General features: G+C 37.7%; 1 protein-coding gene across 3 annotated transcripts in view; it reads right to left on the bottom strand.

The window, feature by feature from the left end:
• LOC122362573 (neuroplastin-like) overlaps positions 1-17500 on the bottom strand; it is a 47732-nt gene that overhangs the window by 14093 nt on the left and 16139 nt on the right. For 2 of the 3 annotated variants that reach the window (XM_043264106.1, XM_043264105.1), the window contains 3 exons: positions 10167-10514; positions 4704-4881; positions 2611-2705 (listed from right to left, as the gene is read on the bottom strand). In XM_043264106.1, coding sequence (XP_043120041.1) covers positions 2611-2705; positions 4704-4881; positions 10167-10514 — 621 coding nt within the window. The remainder of the gene's footprint in view (positions 1-2610; positions 2706-4703; positions 4882-10166; positions 10515-17500) is intronic. The other variant, XM_043264108.1, reaches the window with a different exon arrangement.

The following is a 17500-nucleotide window of genomic DNA, read 5'->3' as shown; positions in this document are numbered from 1 at the left end:
TTGCATTTTTTTCATGACTATGAAACACATTTAAATTTTGGATTACTTTAATGCAAATCATCTGATTAGTTCTTTGTGTAAATTCTGTATTTAAATTGTATTCATAAAAGTGTTTCTAAAATATATATACAATAATTAGTAATTAGTATTTGATGCATATCGTAAAAGGGCAGGAAATCTGATTATTACTACTGTCATAAATAAAATAAAATCACAAAATGGAACTATATATTATTAATAATTTATGCTATAGATTTTTGTTATTAATATTAATTGTATATATTATGTATTATTAATATTAGAAGTATTTTATATTAGTACTTTATCATAAAATACAGTAATAAATTAATAATTTTAAGTAAAATGGGAATATATTACCATCATTTTTTAATGTAAACACTTTATTTATAAGAATGCGATTGCCAATACAAATATTTTCAATAGTAAATACCAATAATTCAGGAAATCTCATTAATATTAGCGTCAAAGAAAAAAAAAACATACATGATTTAAATTCTACAGTAATTGTACACAACTAGAATTTTTTTTTTAAACATTTGGTAATTACAAATAATTTGAAATGTCGACAAAACAGAAACAACTTCTCTATTTGCTAAATAAATGAATAGATATTAAATTAAATGAGTTAATTCTGGTAAGCCTTGTCATGTTTTCATACCATCTTTGCGAAATTAGGAAAAAAAAAGTGTTAAATACCAAAATACTATGCACCACCGAAAACGTGAAAAAAACGCCGATTCCCGAATTTAAACGAAACCGATAGGAAGGCGCTCGTCAGGCGTCTCGTGGCTTTAGCTGTGCATGTAAAGAGATAGAAACAGGACAGGAACAATACGTCAGGAGGGGGCTGCGCTTCCTCATCGCGTGTTTCTAGCAGCAGAACGGAGCTTGTGGCACATGGGAGCTGAATGCTGTCATCTCACAGACTCGGGGCAGAAAAGCCCGGCCAAAGCGGACAGCGACATCAGCGCGTTACGTAACCAGGCAACGCTTAAAGAGAGCCTTGACATAACGGTCCGGGCATGCTCAGTGCGTCTGACGGCCGTGTCAAAACAAATTGGCTTAACTGCGAGGAACGCGCAGGCAGGCTCAGACCGTGTCGGGTCTCGGGGGTTTGTGGCTACGAGCGACGCTGCCACCGTTTTAGTGGAGATCACCGTCCACTTCGTATACACGCAAACATTATTTGTGTCATCTGGAGCTCGCACTGTCCAGAAAACAAGCTAATAACCTCCTCGGAACGATATCGGAGCACAAAATATAAGAATGCGTTTAATACGCATTAACGACAACAATACTATATTTATTTGTCACATACTGCTTATTTAAAGTAAAATATTTAAGTATTATTCAGTTAAAATATTACAATCATGGTATCGCTTTAATAAAATACAGTAATATAAATAAAATTGTAATATGCAAAAAAAAGGTATGCTTGCTAAATACTAGTTTGTTTCAATTAAAAATGGTTTTTTTTTTGACTGTGTGAAAAATAATTATACTAATGTGTATTTATACTAATTTATGTTTATTTAAATAAAAATGTCTAAAAAAATATTCTATTAAAATTACGGCACTAGAGTGTTTTTTACTTAAAGAAATATGAATGAATTCATTTGTAATATGCAAAAATGGCGCTTATTAGCTAAATACTAGTCTATGCTTAAAAAAGTCTACATTAAAAATGAATAATTACTGTAATAAATGTGTAATTTAATACATTTATTCTGTAATGATTATTTAAATTACATTTAAACATTTTATTAAAATATTATAAAAATAAAACTAATACGTTTCTTTTAAATTGTAATAAAATATATATTTGAAATATATATATATATATATATATATATATATATATATATATATATATATATATATATATATATATAAAAAGATGATACATTAATTACCTGTTAAAAAAAGTATTATTACAGTTCTTTACTGTAAAATCATAAATAAAACAAATACATAATTAAATCAATTCATAATTAACAAATTGTGAATAAATTGCAATATGCAAAAATATGGTATATTTGTCAAGTACTAATTTATGCTTATTTCAAATAAATGTAAAATGTATATTTGTATAAAGCTAAAATCATAGTATTACTGTTTTTTAAATTACTGTATGACAGTAATTGGAATCTATTGAGAAACATGAAACAAAAACAGCAAAAGATCGTCATTCGTCTACATTTCTTTCCGTCCTTTTTTGGTGTAGCGTCTGAAATATCCCGCCGCAGCACGTTGGAGTAGTTATGGAGCGGTTGTGGAGTCCAGGCCGGATGTTTGGCCTGATTATGAGTGGCAGCAGCTATCCGGGTGTCACTACGCCACCCGCCGCGCGGACGAACGCTAACGAGACGCAGTCGCCGTCTTCAGCCCCAGCGAGACTTCAGGACGTGACTGTCTGGACTCGCTCCGGCAGAACTGCTGCTCTCCGCTGACTTCATTTTGAGGTGAAGAGAGGCTAATTACACTCCAAACAATACCTAATTATAACACGGGTTAGGTCTCCGCCGGACGCCAACGGTGTTTGGGTGCTGTTAGCGGTATGTTAATGAGTTTTGTGAAAGGATTTCGTACCTTTGACCTCAATGGAAGCGTTGGCGTTGGGAGCAGACTTAAAGGTGTAGACGCACATGTATTCACCCGAATCGTCCGTCCTCGGTTTACTTAACCTACAAAACAAGAAACGCAAATCACTGCCAGCTCCAAACTAGCGACTGTTTCCCGCTTCTTAAAGGAACAGTTCCCCAAAAACTTGCTTACTCCCCCTCGTGTAGTAGTTATTCAGCAGAATGAGCTTATATTGCTTGCACGATATTTCAAAACCATACAGCATCTTTGTGAACATTCATGCATTTGGCAGATAATTCTACACGATAATTTTTACATCAACGCAAGCATTGCCTGGGAATCAAACCCATGACCCTGGTGTTGCAAGCATCACGCTCTAGTCTGAAATGCAGGAACAGAGCTTTTTTATTGTAATTCTGATTCTGCAAATCAGTTGTTTTTTTTCAGAATTGCTTGATATAAATTGAGACGTAGTACCGATTTTCTTCATTTCGGTCACAAAGAAAACAGAAAAAGTCAAACATTTATAGCAACTTTTTCCTCACACGTTTTTTTTTTTTCCACGAATCTGCATTTATATCTTGCGACTCCGATCCCCTCCTCAAAGTTGCAAGAAAAACGTCAGATAAGATTTTCCATTTTGAAATTAAAAGCTGTATTTTTCATCCACATGGTTAGGATGAGAGCCTTAAAAGGGTACGAATGGCCATAATTTATATAACTGAAGCTGAAGAGTGGGAAATGATTAAAATCCATACGACTTCAGAGGGCTTAAAATATATACAAACGTCCTTACTATAACTCTGAATCAAAGCGCAGATAAAAATATAAGGTTTGGAATGACGTGAGAGCGTTTTCGCTTTAAGAGCAGATGCTAATCGCCGAGGAAGCCCTGTATTATTAATCATCAGACTGGGGAGATTTGGAGAAAGCGGTCTTCAGGTGGCGGGCTGGAAGTTGCTAGGGCTGCCGGCGCAGTGCTGTCTGTTCTGAGCGCCGGCGTCTCTGTGGAGTCTGTGACATGCAGTCTGACAGCAGATCGCCCTGCGCCACATCACTCTCGGACGGATGACCAGACTCTCTGAAAGCTCTGGTGGGGGGTTTCGCTCCGATCAGACGTCTTACTGAAGAGATTCGTGCTTGAACGTCCCGATTGTCCTCAGAGATTGCCGCGATTCTTACACTGAAATCCTCGGCTCAGAACAGCTCCGCGTTGCAGACTTCGCACGTATCTGAAGTATAGGTTGAGACAACGCTTCTGGAGCGGGCGAAATAAATAACGGGCATTGAGAAACCGGCTTCTCGACTCTAAATCATTAAACGTGTGTAAATGATGTTTCGAGTAAATGATTGTATAATTATGGAATTAAATAATGCATCAAATGCAATGCAGTTTGTGTTTTCAGGGTCACGCGCGCATTTTTAAATCGATGTTTGTGGAATAAATAAGCTTTCCGTTGATGTATGGTTTGTTAGGATAGGACTATATTTGGCCAAGACACAACTATTTGAAAATCTGAGGGTGTAAAAAAAAAAAACTTCGAAATATTGACAAAAGTAGCAATGCATAATACCAATCAAAAATGAGGTTTATATATATTTACAGTAGGACATTTACGAGATATCTTCATGGAACACGAACTTTACTTAATATCTCAATGATTTTTAGCCATACGGTGTATTGTTGGCTATTGCTACAAATATACCTGACTGCCTTTGGGTCACACATAATACTGTTTTTGAGAATAACGGGAATGACATGGTTAAGTTTGGTTTAAACGTTAATGCATTCGAAACGTAACATTTCGCAAAATAATTTCTTTTGCTTTCGGGATGAAATACGGCACGCTTTCACGAGATTCATCCACCCGTCAGCCAGACCCAGATTAACAGGCCTGGAATACAGAATACATATATTAAAAATGTATTTGCGGCACCGCCTGCTGAGCTTTTGGGCTTTCTTAATCTATCAACTTGGCTCCTGTTCGTTTTTATAATGTGAGGGACAAGCTCAAATGATTCGTCCGCGGTAACAGGCAGCATGTCACAGAGAAAAGAGAACCGTCAACGGTAAGCGCCGATAAACGCTGAAGTCTCACTTGAACTCGGTGTGTTTGCGCTCCGTCCTCGTGTTGGCGATCTCCTGTCCGTTCTTCATCCAGAAGGTGTCCCGGTGGGTGCTGTGTGAGTTAGTGAGGTTACACTGAAGGGTGATGGGCAACTCCTGCCCGCTTTTAGGCTGCAAAATCTCCTGATCGGAAGCATTGATTCGCGGCTCTGAAACGAAGACAAAGTCCTGGACAATTAGTGGAGAAAACATTACGAGCTTCTCGTTTCCATCAGACCTTCCTGAACGCGTTCCTGTGTGGGGGAACAGAGACGATATGTGAGAAACGTACGTTCGTACACCAAAAGCTGTAATCTTTAAATATAATTTGTTTAATTTCGGCTATAGGAATTTAATACGTCCATTTATAGATTACCTTCACGCTTAAAAAGAATTCACCCAAAGATAAAGATCCTGCCATCATTTGTTCACCTTCATGTCATTTCAAAGCTTTCGTTCTTCTGTGAAACAAAAAGGTTTGCTTTTTTCTCTCCGTACAATGCATTTGGGCAGGAATCGGTGACCAAAAAGCTCCAAAAAAATATGTATGTTAAGCCACAGCACGTAAGAACAGTCACGGACTAGAAAAGTCGTATTTAAATCAATTTGGTTTTCCACAGAAGTCTTGTGAGGTTTGAAAAGACACATAAAATGATGATTTTTCCATTTTTGGGTGAACTATCCCTTTAAGAACGCATACGCCTCCATACTTGCCTGAAATGGTACAAAAATGGCTTGCAATTTCTTCTATTTTGACACATATCATAAAATAGACTTTGCACCTGCAGACAATCAAGAATCAAAAGTGAACAAGCGGTATTGTTCGGGAACACAATATGAACCTCATCAGTTGTACACGAGGACGCCATCATCCGCAGTTTCCATTAAAGCCACTTCGACTTGGATCATTTCATGTGCAAAATGCAAGGTTTCTAATAACAGTTGTTTCTTTTCAGCTTATTTTCTAATTTATGTTTATCCAGTACTAATGTTTTAACATTTCACTCGTTTATTGTCTGAAGGACAGTCAAATTAAAACAATAAAAGAAAAAAATACATCTGCAAACACCTGTTGTGCAAGTTTAAATACTGTTCATGAAACTAACGATGCTTTTAGCTATCAATAAAACATTTTTAATGCATTTAAATTATATCACTGCATTTGAATTACACAATAATAACATTATTAATGTTTTAACATGAACTAATGCATTTTATTTAAGGTTTATTTATCAGTCAAACAGATTTCTACATTCAAAAAATAATGGCATAGTTTAATATCAATTATTTTCGTCAATTTGATTTCTTTTGAATAGCTACATATTTAAACAGCATCAGTAAAAATCTGCTAATTGCGAAAATAATTAAATGAATTTCTTTACAAATATGAACGCGGTTGAATATTACTAGCTGTGCAACAACAAAACAAATGTGTGCGTTTAAATTAAATAGAATTTATTGCTAAATCTAAAGCTGGTTATAGTGCATTTAAAAGAGTTTATTAGTGCTACTACAGAAATCTGACCAGTTTATGTTTAAACTGTGTATGGCTGAAATGTCTATTTGCAATTTAAATTCTTATATTTGTGCCAAATATATAAAATTTTAACACATTTTAGAAAGTACAGCAAGTCTGCATGTTGTTTCTGGGACCGTTACGGCCACAAAATAAAAAACATCACTACTTTTTAATGCTTATTTAATAATGTTTTACCAAAGACGTTAATCACCGAGCAAGCGTCCGGGTGTGTGAATCTCTACCGTAGCAACTGCAGCACCCAGTTGGAAAAAGCAGGGCGAGGCATAATCACCCTGTGATTGGCTTGTACAGTAAACCTCCAGATATTATTCCCGCTCCGCTGGGAGGGGCTCGGGATCATCCTCCAATTAGCATTCCTTACACCTTCTCCTGCAGTTTGGTTTAGCCGAGGGGAACGTTACTGCTAGTGCTTTCTCTCACATCGCCTACTCTCACCTACACGCTATCTGTCTGGACGGCTACGAGAACGTCTGGAGAACCTGCCGAAGGTCATCTGGAGGTCACCTGTTAAGAGGAGAAAATCAAGTGGTCAATCAATCGGTCCTGAACACAATCATCTGGCGCCGATGAGGAGCTTTGGCAAGGAGATCTGCGAAGAGAAGTTTGGGGTGAAAATATAAATATTAGTGATGCACCGATACTCCAAGAGCAGATATGTGACCGATATCAATAACCCTTTCTTAAAGGAACTGTCCACCCAATTCGGTCATCATTTACTCACACACATATTGTTCCAGAGTTTTTTGTTGTTGTTGAACACAAAAGAAGGTATTCTGAAGAAAGCAGGTTGAACTATTGACTTCCATAGAATTATTTTTTTATACTATGGAAGTTAATGGCTACCATCAGCTGTCTGGTAACCAACAATTCCTCAAAACAGAAGAAATAAAAATTTGGAGATTTGGAAAAAGTGAGTAAATTATGATCAACTTTTTTATTTTAGGGTGGACTATCCCTAATCACCGATTACAGCATCATTTCTTATTTTGGTACATTACTAGTTTTAGGCTAAAATTAACAGCGGAGCTCAAACTATTATATCCAAATGCTATTTATTATCATATATAGTCAGTGTTGGATGCAGTGCATTACTAATTGATTTCTTTTAAAAAAGGAATGGATGTGTAATTGCAGACTATAGAAAAAAGTTGCACAAAATTTCACATATAAATTTAACATTTATATTTTTAATCGTAACCTCCTTTTAAATACTTTGGTCAGTTCAAGAATTATTCATGCAACCTGATATTATTTATCTGAAAAAAATACATGCATAGTTGGATGGTTTCAGGTCTATCCGTGTGTTGTTCAACTGGCTAAGATTGACATGGGATTTAAAAAGTAATTAGTAATAAGCAATTCAGTACTTTTGGAGAGAGTAATTAGTGCAGTAATCTAATTATATGGTTGAAGATCTAATTAGCAGCTAGTATATTTCTTACCCGAGAGTGGATAAAATAATCACACTCAAACTGCACATAAAGTAGTTTTCATAAAAACTAGTCGTCATGATAGATTTATTTAAACATGCACGTATAATTAACAGTAAATAATCTCCTCTATGATTAAAAAGCTTGTTATATCTCTCCTTAGATGAATGCATTGTATCGTTCATTTATTGAAATCTTTCCATGACTGAAACTATGACTCGGCGATTATACGAGACCCGATTCATTTCAGTAAGTCGTACTGTATCTTTCAACACCTTCCGATTCCCATGCATGTTCATTTCACGCTCTAACTAGTAAAGGAGAAGAAACTGACTCAATTTGAGACTTTTGATTGATAGGACATAATCAGCTCTGATCATCGGCTGTTTTCGAACAGATAACTGGCGATATATCGGTGCATCCCTAATATATTGTTTGGGAGTTTTTCCACTACCTTCTACAGCCTCTGCGCACGAGAAGCTGGACAAGACCACCATCAATCTGGACACGGTCCTGTTGACAAACTATACGCTTCGGCATGTATAGCCTGTTATATGCATGCGATGATGCCGTGTCACATGTATATAATATGACAACACTGACTCTCAGTAATGACAGAATATGATATCGTACAGAAAGATGTTTGTCTCGATTTAGCAAGCCCTTAATGGCCAGTAATCCCCGGACTTGAGTTAATCAGACCCGACTGATTGGCTTTATGTTTAGGGATCAGAGCGGGAGGAATATCATGTCATTACTGAATCACAGGCAAAAACAGTAAATGCAAAGAAGGCACAAGGTCATTCTCCGGCTGCAGACGCGCACGGGTCAGTTTTATGCCAGAGATAAGATTATGATTTTTTTTGAGATAAGAAATTGTCCGTATAACTAGAACGACCCCTTTTCCTTGTGTCTTCTTCCTGGTCCCTTTTTTTTTTTTCCCCCAAGGACAAAATGCACAGATAAAAACACGGCATGACTTCAAAGCGCCGTTAGGCTTTACGCCCTGCACAGGGCACACAACGTCGGGCTTTGAAGTAAATAAAACAGCCCACGCAACGCAAAACTGAAAAAAAAACCAAACAGGCAAAAGATTCCCGAGTAAATCGTGTCTATATGAAATGAAAATACAGAACCCAAGCGACACAGAAACAGCCAGGATGGACGGCATGTGGGGTGAGGGAGGAAGGAGCGAGGAAGAGGAGGAGAGGCAGACAGAGAGCAGGGATTTGTCTGGGTTTGTGGTCATCCACAACAAGAGGCTCAAAGGCATTAGGAGAGGAAAGGGGCTGAATGACTATTGAATTCAGTGGGAATCCTCAAAGTCTGCCTGAAGGAAAGGGGGACATTTGGAAACACCAAGGTCAAGCCATCATAAAAATACAAGAGGAATCAATAAAAAAAAATAAACTAAAATACATACTAAGGGGGTTTGTTTTGATTGTAGTAGGGCTGGGCTGCATGCGTTTAACAGTTATTTTTGCTGCAAATTTCCTCCGAATATGCTTTATGTGTTGCATAATCATGCGGTAATATCTATTTTGGGATAATCTGGTGATTTAAATGCTTTACTAATGAAAGGTGCTTCATGTCGTTTGATTCTTTGATACCGTTTTTATATAGACGCAAGCCATAGCATCAGATTATATTCATAGCAAACGAATGTGTGAAACAGAAATGCGCTCTAAATATCAGATGATGTGCAACGTTTGAAATCATAAAACAGATGAAATACGCCGGGGTTGTGCAAAATTCAGAATTCATTGATTGCTATGGTAATTCATTTCCATTCATGAGTGTGAATCTGAATTGAACCGACCGCAGCATTCAAGGATTTGAATTGATTTTACATAAATGCAATTTTAAAAATTCAATATAAGTGATGCATTCTGGGAAATTTACCTCAAGACTTTTTTCAAACCTTTTGTGACCTGTCTTTTATCGTTTCAGATGTTCATGCAAAAAGCGTAAATGTACACCAAAACAATGATGGAATTTTAATAATTTGCCCTTGTTTTCATTTATAAATCTGATTTAAACTAGAAAAACGTCCCCATTTAAACTGCGATATTTAACTCCAGTGCCATTTAAGTACAAATCATCCATTCTTTGTTAATAGGCTTGATTTTTTTTATTTTTGACAAGGCTATGGTAACATATATAGTGGAAAAAAGGATGTAACAGTGGCATTATCCAGACACTTAAGGTTAAAATCTTGAAAAATAATGCACTTTTAGGAGCCAATAACGACAGAAAATAAACATGAATAAATACCACTGTGTAACCCTTGTGCAGTCTAACTTCTAAAACGGTATTCTTGTTTAAATGCATTCTCAGTTCATTTCAGAATGATGCACAACCCTGATACACACAAACGCACACTGCTGAATTCAATATCTGTATAGCTACATGCGGAAATGGCTCAAAACGCCGCCCAGCCCTAGTGCGTATCTTTCTGTGCTACTACAGTACATAGAGCACTCACTCTGCAGCACGGCTATGGTGGCTTGCGTTCGGATCCAGGTGATGGCCGGGTTTTGGCGAAGGTCGTTGCGGCGCGGGTCGTTGCTGGCCCGGCACTCGTAGATCCCGGCGTCCTCCAGCGTGAGGCGGGAGATGGCCAGCACGCTCACGCCGTTGGCTCCGTACGCCGTGTTGATGGACACCCGTCGCTTGCGGGCGCCGTCCCACAGCTGCTTGAAGGAGTCCGCCCGGTTAATATCGGCGTACCACCACTGGATCTCCGGCACGGGGTTACCCACCACGTCGCAGTACAGCTCAAAGGCGTCTCCTGTGAGCTTTGTCTCTGACATTGGCGACTTCACAAACCCAGCTGGAGAGGAAGAGGAGCCATGGAGGGGGGTGTGCGAGAGAAAACCAAAGCGTCACACAAAAGAAGAATGATCCCAATGCAAATCAAGAAGAAACGAGCCAGAAATGGGTGGAAAATAGTAGTAGACAGAATCAAAGAGCATCAGTGGGAAACGGGTTAATGGACCCTTGGACGCTCTTCGTGTGATATCACATTACAGTATGACCTTCAGGGCTTAAAATGATCAATGGACACAAAAAGAAACATTTGGTCATTATCCTTATGCCCATACAGGTCTGAGAAGGTTCTTTCCCATTAAAACACATCTTTACTGTTTCTACCCGTACTTTTACTTCTAATGCTCTAACCATCTCAATAATATCTTGCATAAATCATACACAGAGAAAAACATTTGCACATAAAAGCAGTAATACAAAAGTCTAGAAGGATGCTGCATTATGCTTCACACTGGCAGGATAATTTAGTGATGCTGAAGGAAACGGTCTCCCTTCAGCGTGTCTTCGGTGCCATTTTTCACTGTCTCTTTGTTTGGTACAAAATATAGCACGGGCAAATGGTTAGAATAAATGCTTTCACTTTAAGGTCATGCTTCATGTTTTGCCTGATCAAATAGTTTTCTGGCAGCACTGCAATTAAATATTAATAATAATAACAGTAATACTAATACTATTTATTTTTATTATTATTATTATCATCGTCTTACAAAGCATTTCTGCCTTTATCAATATGGTTTCTATTTTAAAAATCCTAAAAAAAAAAATTTTCTGGCAGCACTGCACAATGATAATAATAATAATAATAATAATAATAATTATTATTATTATTATTAATAAATAATTTAATTTTTTTAATGTTTGTTATATATTATTTAATAATAATAATAAATTATTATTATTATTATTATTATTATTATAAAATAATTAGTTTTTAAGGTTTGTTATATATTATTTGAGAAGCAAAATAGAACTATTAAGAAGAATTGATTTACTTTTTTTTTTTTTTAATTTCAACCACCATTTTTGTCTTTACCAATATTCTTTCCCATAAAAAAAACATAAAAACCCCTAAAAACTACGATTTACTTGAAAAGAATAAAAAAGAAAATGCAAAGTAGTTATGAAGACTAAATGCTTTTACTTGTAGCTAATGTTTCATGTACAAGTAATAATAATTTTACTCAAGAACTGTCTTGAGACTTAAAGCAAGTCTTATTTCAAACAATTTTGCTTTGTAATAAATGTATCTATAATGCATCTATAATTCATCTATTCATATATATAATTTTTTTTTTTTCATTTACAGTGAGCCCTGAAATTCTGTGCGCTTAAGAAAAGGTATTTTTGCAAAGATCCAGATGGCAATACCATCAGCCCATCCCTATTTATCCCAGAAAACAGTGGGATACGAAAGGATGATGCCCTTCGAAGATGAAGTTATTATTGTAACGGATTACCGGGCCTGTAAATGAAATGATTCATGAAGGTTTGCCGGAGTTTACAGCATCACGGCGAGAGACTGAGCCCGCGGAAAGGTGAATTTCACGGGCGCGGGGAAAAGAAATACGCTTGCATCTCGCATCAGATTTACTCGCGACTCGATTCCTGTCGACCCCCGATGGTTTTACACCGGTCCTGTTTATCGTGCCACTATCAGTTTGTCACATGCATCCGTGAGATGTCAGAGCTGACTAATGCACAGGTGGCGTCAGCCGCAAACATGTAACCTTAGTCACACACAGTCTGGAGGAGATTCGCCTGCGTCTCCACACACAATAATCTACATGAACGGCTACATGAAAACAAGCATGCGATGATTCTCCTCAAATCCCTATTCACAATTCGAGAGTGTTGTGCGACCTAACAGAGTATATGTACCTCTATATATATGTACTGCAAGAGAATCGTGCATCGAATGGCGCTAAAAACACGCGTTCAATACGTGAACCCCGGCACGTTGATATAGGTATATATTGAAACTGGACTGTTGCTAAAAGTTAACGCTCTATCGTGTTGGAAATACACCCTAAATCTACCTGGCAGTGTTAAACAAATGCAAAAGCTGATATAAAAAGGCATTTGTTGACGCAACTGTGCCATGTTCAACTTGATTTGTTGAAACGTAGTTAAGGCGTAACACCATATTCTTCGAGTCACTGTGTGAAAACAACACTCGAAACTTTAAATGTGTGTTACTTACTCGCTAAGGAGTATTGCGCATTTAAATGAATCCGAACAGATCTCGCCGGGCTCTTTTACTCAGGAGAAACATCAGAGAAGCAGGAGGCTTCAGCAGGATAAAGAAAAGCGTATTACCGTCTAGGAGAATCAACAACAGATCTCATTCTTGATGGTTCTTTCCTCTGGGTGCAAGTATGAAATATCACATTGACACGATGACGGTGCTTATAGTTTCTAAACTGCAGTTGGGTTTAACCTTGGTGAGTGATGAATGACGCCGGGCTAGGCTTGCCTCCAAGTACTAGCGACTCTCTCAAGATGGGGACTCAATCATCCCAGAGCGCCGTGAGCTCACGACGTGTCTCATTTTCAGATCTACAGTAGAGTCGCATGTGGACCGAGCTGGAACTCGCAGCCAAATATCAATAAAACGTGTCAAAATGTGTTAGGGCCGGGTGATTTATCTGATATTCGTGTTGTAATGTAACATACGCTACCAGAAACGAATGCTTTCGTTCGGTAAGGACGCGTTAAATTGATCAAAAGCGACAGCAGAGGCATTTATAACGTCACGGGCGATTTCTACTCGAAATAAATGCTTTCTACTCATCAAAGAACCCGGAAAAATGAAATGCATCACGGTTTCCACAAATACAAGAAAGGTTTCTTGAGCAGCGAATCAGCATGAGAGAACGATTTCTGAAAGATCGCTGAGTAATGATGCTGGAAATTCTGTATATTTAATAATTATTCAGTAATAATACATTAATAATAGTTGTATACTACATACAGCATTATTGAGCAGTTCTTACCCTATTAGCGTTTTTTTTCTGTATTTAAACCTATTTTCTCATTTTACACTCAAGAAACTGGCAAAGGAAACATTTTGGCAGGTCATTCAAGGAGACCGAGGTGGTTTTGTCATATAATCTGAGGATGACAAATGAACCGGCGCTCAGAGGACGCCTAAGCTGTCTTTTAATCATCATTCCTATACACAAATACAAGACGGATCAAGCTCAGCGCGTTCGCTCGTCTTCGTTCAGCACTAAAAGACAGAAGTGTGTCGACATGCTTCGCTAGCCTTCAACATTCACGTATCTAGAAATGCAAGGTCAACACGTAATCAAATTAGACTCTCAAACCATGTTCCTGGTGTTATTGAGAAGGACTTGAGACTGATTTCAATGAGTGTTCAGGTGTTCGGAAACAGCAGAGAGGTTCTGAAGGAAGCCGTGTGTGTGTGTGTGTGTGTGTGTGTGTGTGGGGAGTGAGCTATGAAAAGACACAATTTTCACTTAGTTGAATTCCCTGCCTGAGGCACGATCATGTGAACCATAATTATATTCTCTCTGAATAAAGACATCCGTGTCTGGAGTTTTCAGCCACCCTAACGAACAGATTGGGCTTTCACACCTTCTCTACTGGAGCGCGATTCTCCGCGAGCCTCTCCGGGAACAGAAACATCTGGATGCTGCATACAGCGGTGCGTAATGACACGCGCTCAGCGAGGCTTTTCAATCAAATTAACTCGGGCCCCGGATGCTACTTTCTGCACGTTCGTGTGCCTCGAGATCACGCGATTACAGTTAAAAGGATGAAAAGCAACGTGAAAATTTGCTGACCATTTAACTCACCCTCAAGACGTCCCAGATGTAGATGAGTCCGTTTTCATCATATACGGAGAAATGTGGCGTTACACGACTTTCTCACCAATGCAGTGAATGGGTGCCGTCGGAATAAGTGTGATAAAAACGTCACAATAATCCAGACCGCTCCGGTCTTAAATATTAGCTGTGTGTTTGCTAGAAACAAATCCATCACCGAGATGTTTTTATCTTTATAGCGATGTATAACAACATCCGACCCTTGCAGATTTCTCTCCTGATTTAAACCAGCATTTCCACTGAAAGAAACATTATCATGGATTATGGACTAATTTTACTGTCAAAATTGTTGGCTTCACAAACTGTTAACTGTTGGACTAGTGATGGTTGGATCAGCTTTTAGACTCTGATTCTCTGACGGCACCCATTCACAATGCTACATTTCTGATGAAGAAACTCCTCTACATCTCGGATAACCTGAGGTTGAGAACACTGTCAGCAAATTAGCATTTCTGGGCAAACTATGCCTTTAAAGGTTGAAGCGAATATTAAAGTGTTCAATATTGCAACGGTGCCAATTCTGAAATCATTACACGATGCTGTATTATTTTCACTTGACCTGCTACAACAGGTGCTTTTATTAACAGCAACCCGCGCCAACTTAAAAAAGGCGTTTGATGGTGGGATCTGGCAGCTTGAGTGTGTTATCGGGAGCACTTGAGTTTTTCACCTCTCCGGTGGGAATTACGGCTCCCTGGAGGACAATAAAACACCACGCAGACCCAAAAACACAAGCTACCGCTGCCATATTTCCACACACACAAGTGTTGAGTAGGTGGAACGGGTCACGAGTGTCTGCCTGTCAATCTGTCTGCTATATTAAACAATAATCAGCGATCCTGCGAAGCATTCATGTCATGATTGGAGAGTCACGATGCAGTGCGTGGTTCGAATCTTTTCCTCTTCCACGACAGGCTGTGATTTCTTCATCTTCTTTCTAATAACGTCACCCGTAAATTGCATATGGAGTATCTAACACAGGTGTTAAGAATGAGTCATTTTTTTTCCTGCGGTAGAAACTCGGTTCGTGCAGGTGTTGCATGAAATCTTAATAAATCTCGACCGGCGTTAATACCATGCCATTGCGAAGAACAACATGTGCCCATTTTCATACACGGATCAAGGTGTCATGTGATCCCAAAACATGACTTTATATATTTATAAATATATGATTATGACATGTGATGTGATGTGTGTATGTATATATATATATATATATATATATATATATATATATATATATATATATATATATATATATACAATTTATTAGTTACCTGTATTTTTAAATTATTAACCTAATAAAAATTACACACAGAAAAAACATGATTTTTGAAAATTTGTATATATTAAATTGTTATATATTAATTTATATATATATATATATATATATATATATATATATATATATATATATATATATATATATATATATATATAATATATTTTAATTAAAAAAATTTATTATATTTTTTATATATATATATATATTGTTTTTTTTTACACCAAAAATACATGCTAAATGACAAAAGTCTTTTTCTTAAGTCTTATTTATTAGAAGAAACTGATCACAATTAAGTGAGTTCATGCGGAAAAAAAGAATTACGTTTATTTTGAGGCTACTGACGGATTTTTGGCTCGTTTTACGGATAAACACTAATTTGGACGAAATTTCAAGACAGTATCTTATTACCCTGTGTTTTGCATTAATCAACATAATATTGATATGAATAATATATATATAATATATATAATTTCTTTGAAGTTCTCTCCCTTTCTAACAATCCTCACTAGCTCATTTGAAATGGTTCCGCAGTGTGACGAATGAATTAAAAGTACAAATATTTCAATTAATACGAGGTCAGAAAATCCGCACGTGCAATAATTGCAAAAAGAGCGATCGAAATGCAGTTTAAACGGTTTTAAATAAAGTATAGCGTGTCTCACCACAGGACACGTCAACCAGCCACAAGCCAAAGATGTGACCATATCTGCCTTAAATAGGATTAATAATGTAATTAGCATCTCAAACGGACAAAAATGAACATTCTGTCACCGTTTACTCAAAAAGGAGACGTTCAGAGGAATGTTCTTACTGCTCAAAACCAAACAATCGTGCGGCGGAAAAAGCCGAAAGCTCTCATTTTGCGTTCCACCAAAGCGCAAAAGTCACAAGGGTGAGAAAACGATGACAGGATCTTCGTTCGCGACTCGAGCGTCCCTCGAAAACACCTTCAATCTCACGGCTGTCGGCCACAGATGTCACAGCAACTCGTGAGCTATTTATACCCAGAAGAGTGCCTTTATGCCGTGAATTGTTCATGAGGCCAGATTAGACACGGTTCGTAGACATATTCACGCCGCGCGCCGCAATGAATACCGCCTCTCCATCAGACTGAGATTACAGTGTGGATTTCTGCTTCTGTTACAGACGCCGCCGACCGAACGACAAACACAAACCGCCCTATAAAAGGTCCAGTCCATTAAGAGTTACTGGATTCCCTCCCGCAAAAATAACTACAAAGCCACAGTTCTGCGCTCCCCGCGTCTGTTCTAATAATAGAAGCATGCAGCAGAATGAAGCAAAGCCATTTACAGTCCTGCAGATATCTGTTGCTGCTCTCACGAGCGGAGGAGCACACAGCTCGGGGCTTTATATGTGCAAGCTACACACTGTTTACATCTTCGTTCCTGCGATCGGACGGGTTCATTAATAATAAAGACGAGCTGCGGGTCACGAAGCACGTGAAGATCGCTGCACAGCTGCTGCGTGCAGATGTGAGAACCGCTGGGATTCAGATCCAATAAACGAGGCTGGAGCGATGCTTTTCTGTGCCACTGGCGTCACAAATATATTATTACACGAATAATGCAACGGTAAAAACAGGTTTCCCAAACACCCGCCCCAGAATCATGACATTGCTTGAGCAGCACTGACGTCAACAAATAGAGAAGACTTTTCTTTATGATCCTGAGGATCAGCAATGACGATTTTAATATATATATATATATATATATATATATATATATATATATAGTGCTGTGAAACGATTAATCCCAAAAAATAAAAGCCAAAATAAACTTTTTTTTTTTTTTTTTTTTTACATAATGCATTTGTGTATACATTCATTATGTATATATT

This window comes from Puntigrus tetrazona, chromosome 18 (genome assembly GCF_018831695.1).
Source record: "Puntigrus tetrazona isolate hp1 chromosome 18, ASM1883169v1, whole genome shotgun sequence".
Lineage (NCBI taxonomy): Eukaryota > Metazoa > Chordata > Actinopteri > Cypriniformes > Cyprinidae > Puntigrus > Puntigrus tetrazona.
This window is presented reverse-complemented; position numbering and strand designations above follow the sequence as displayed.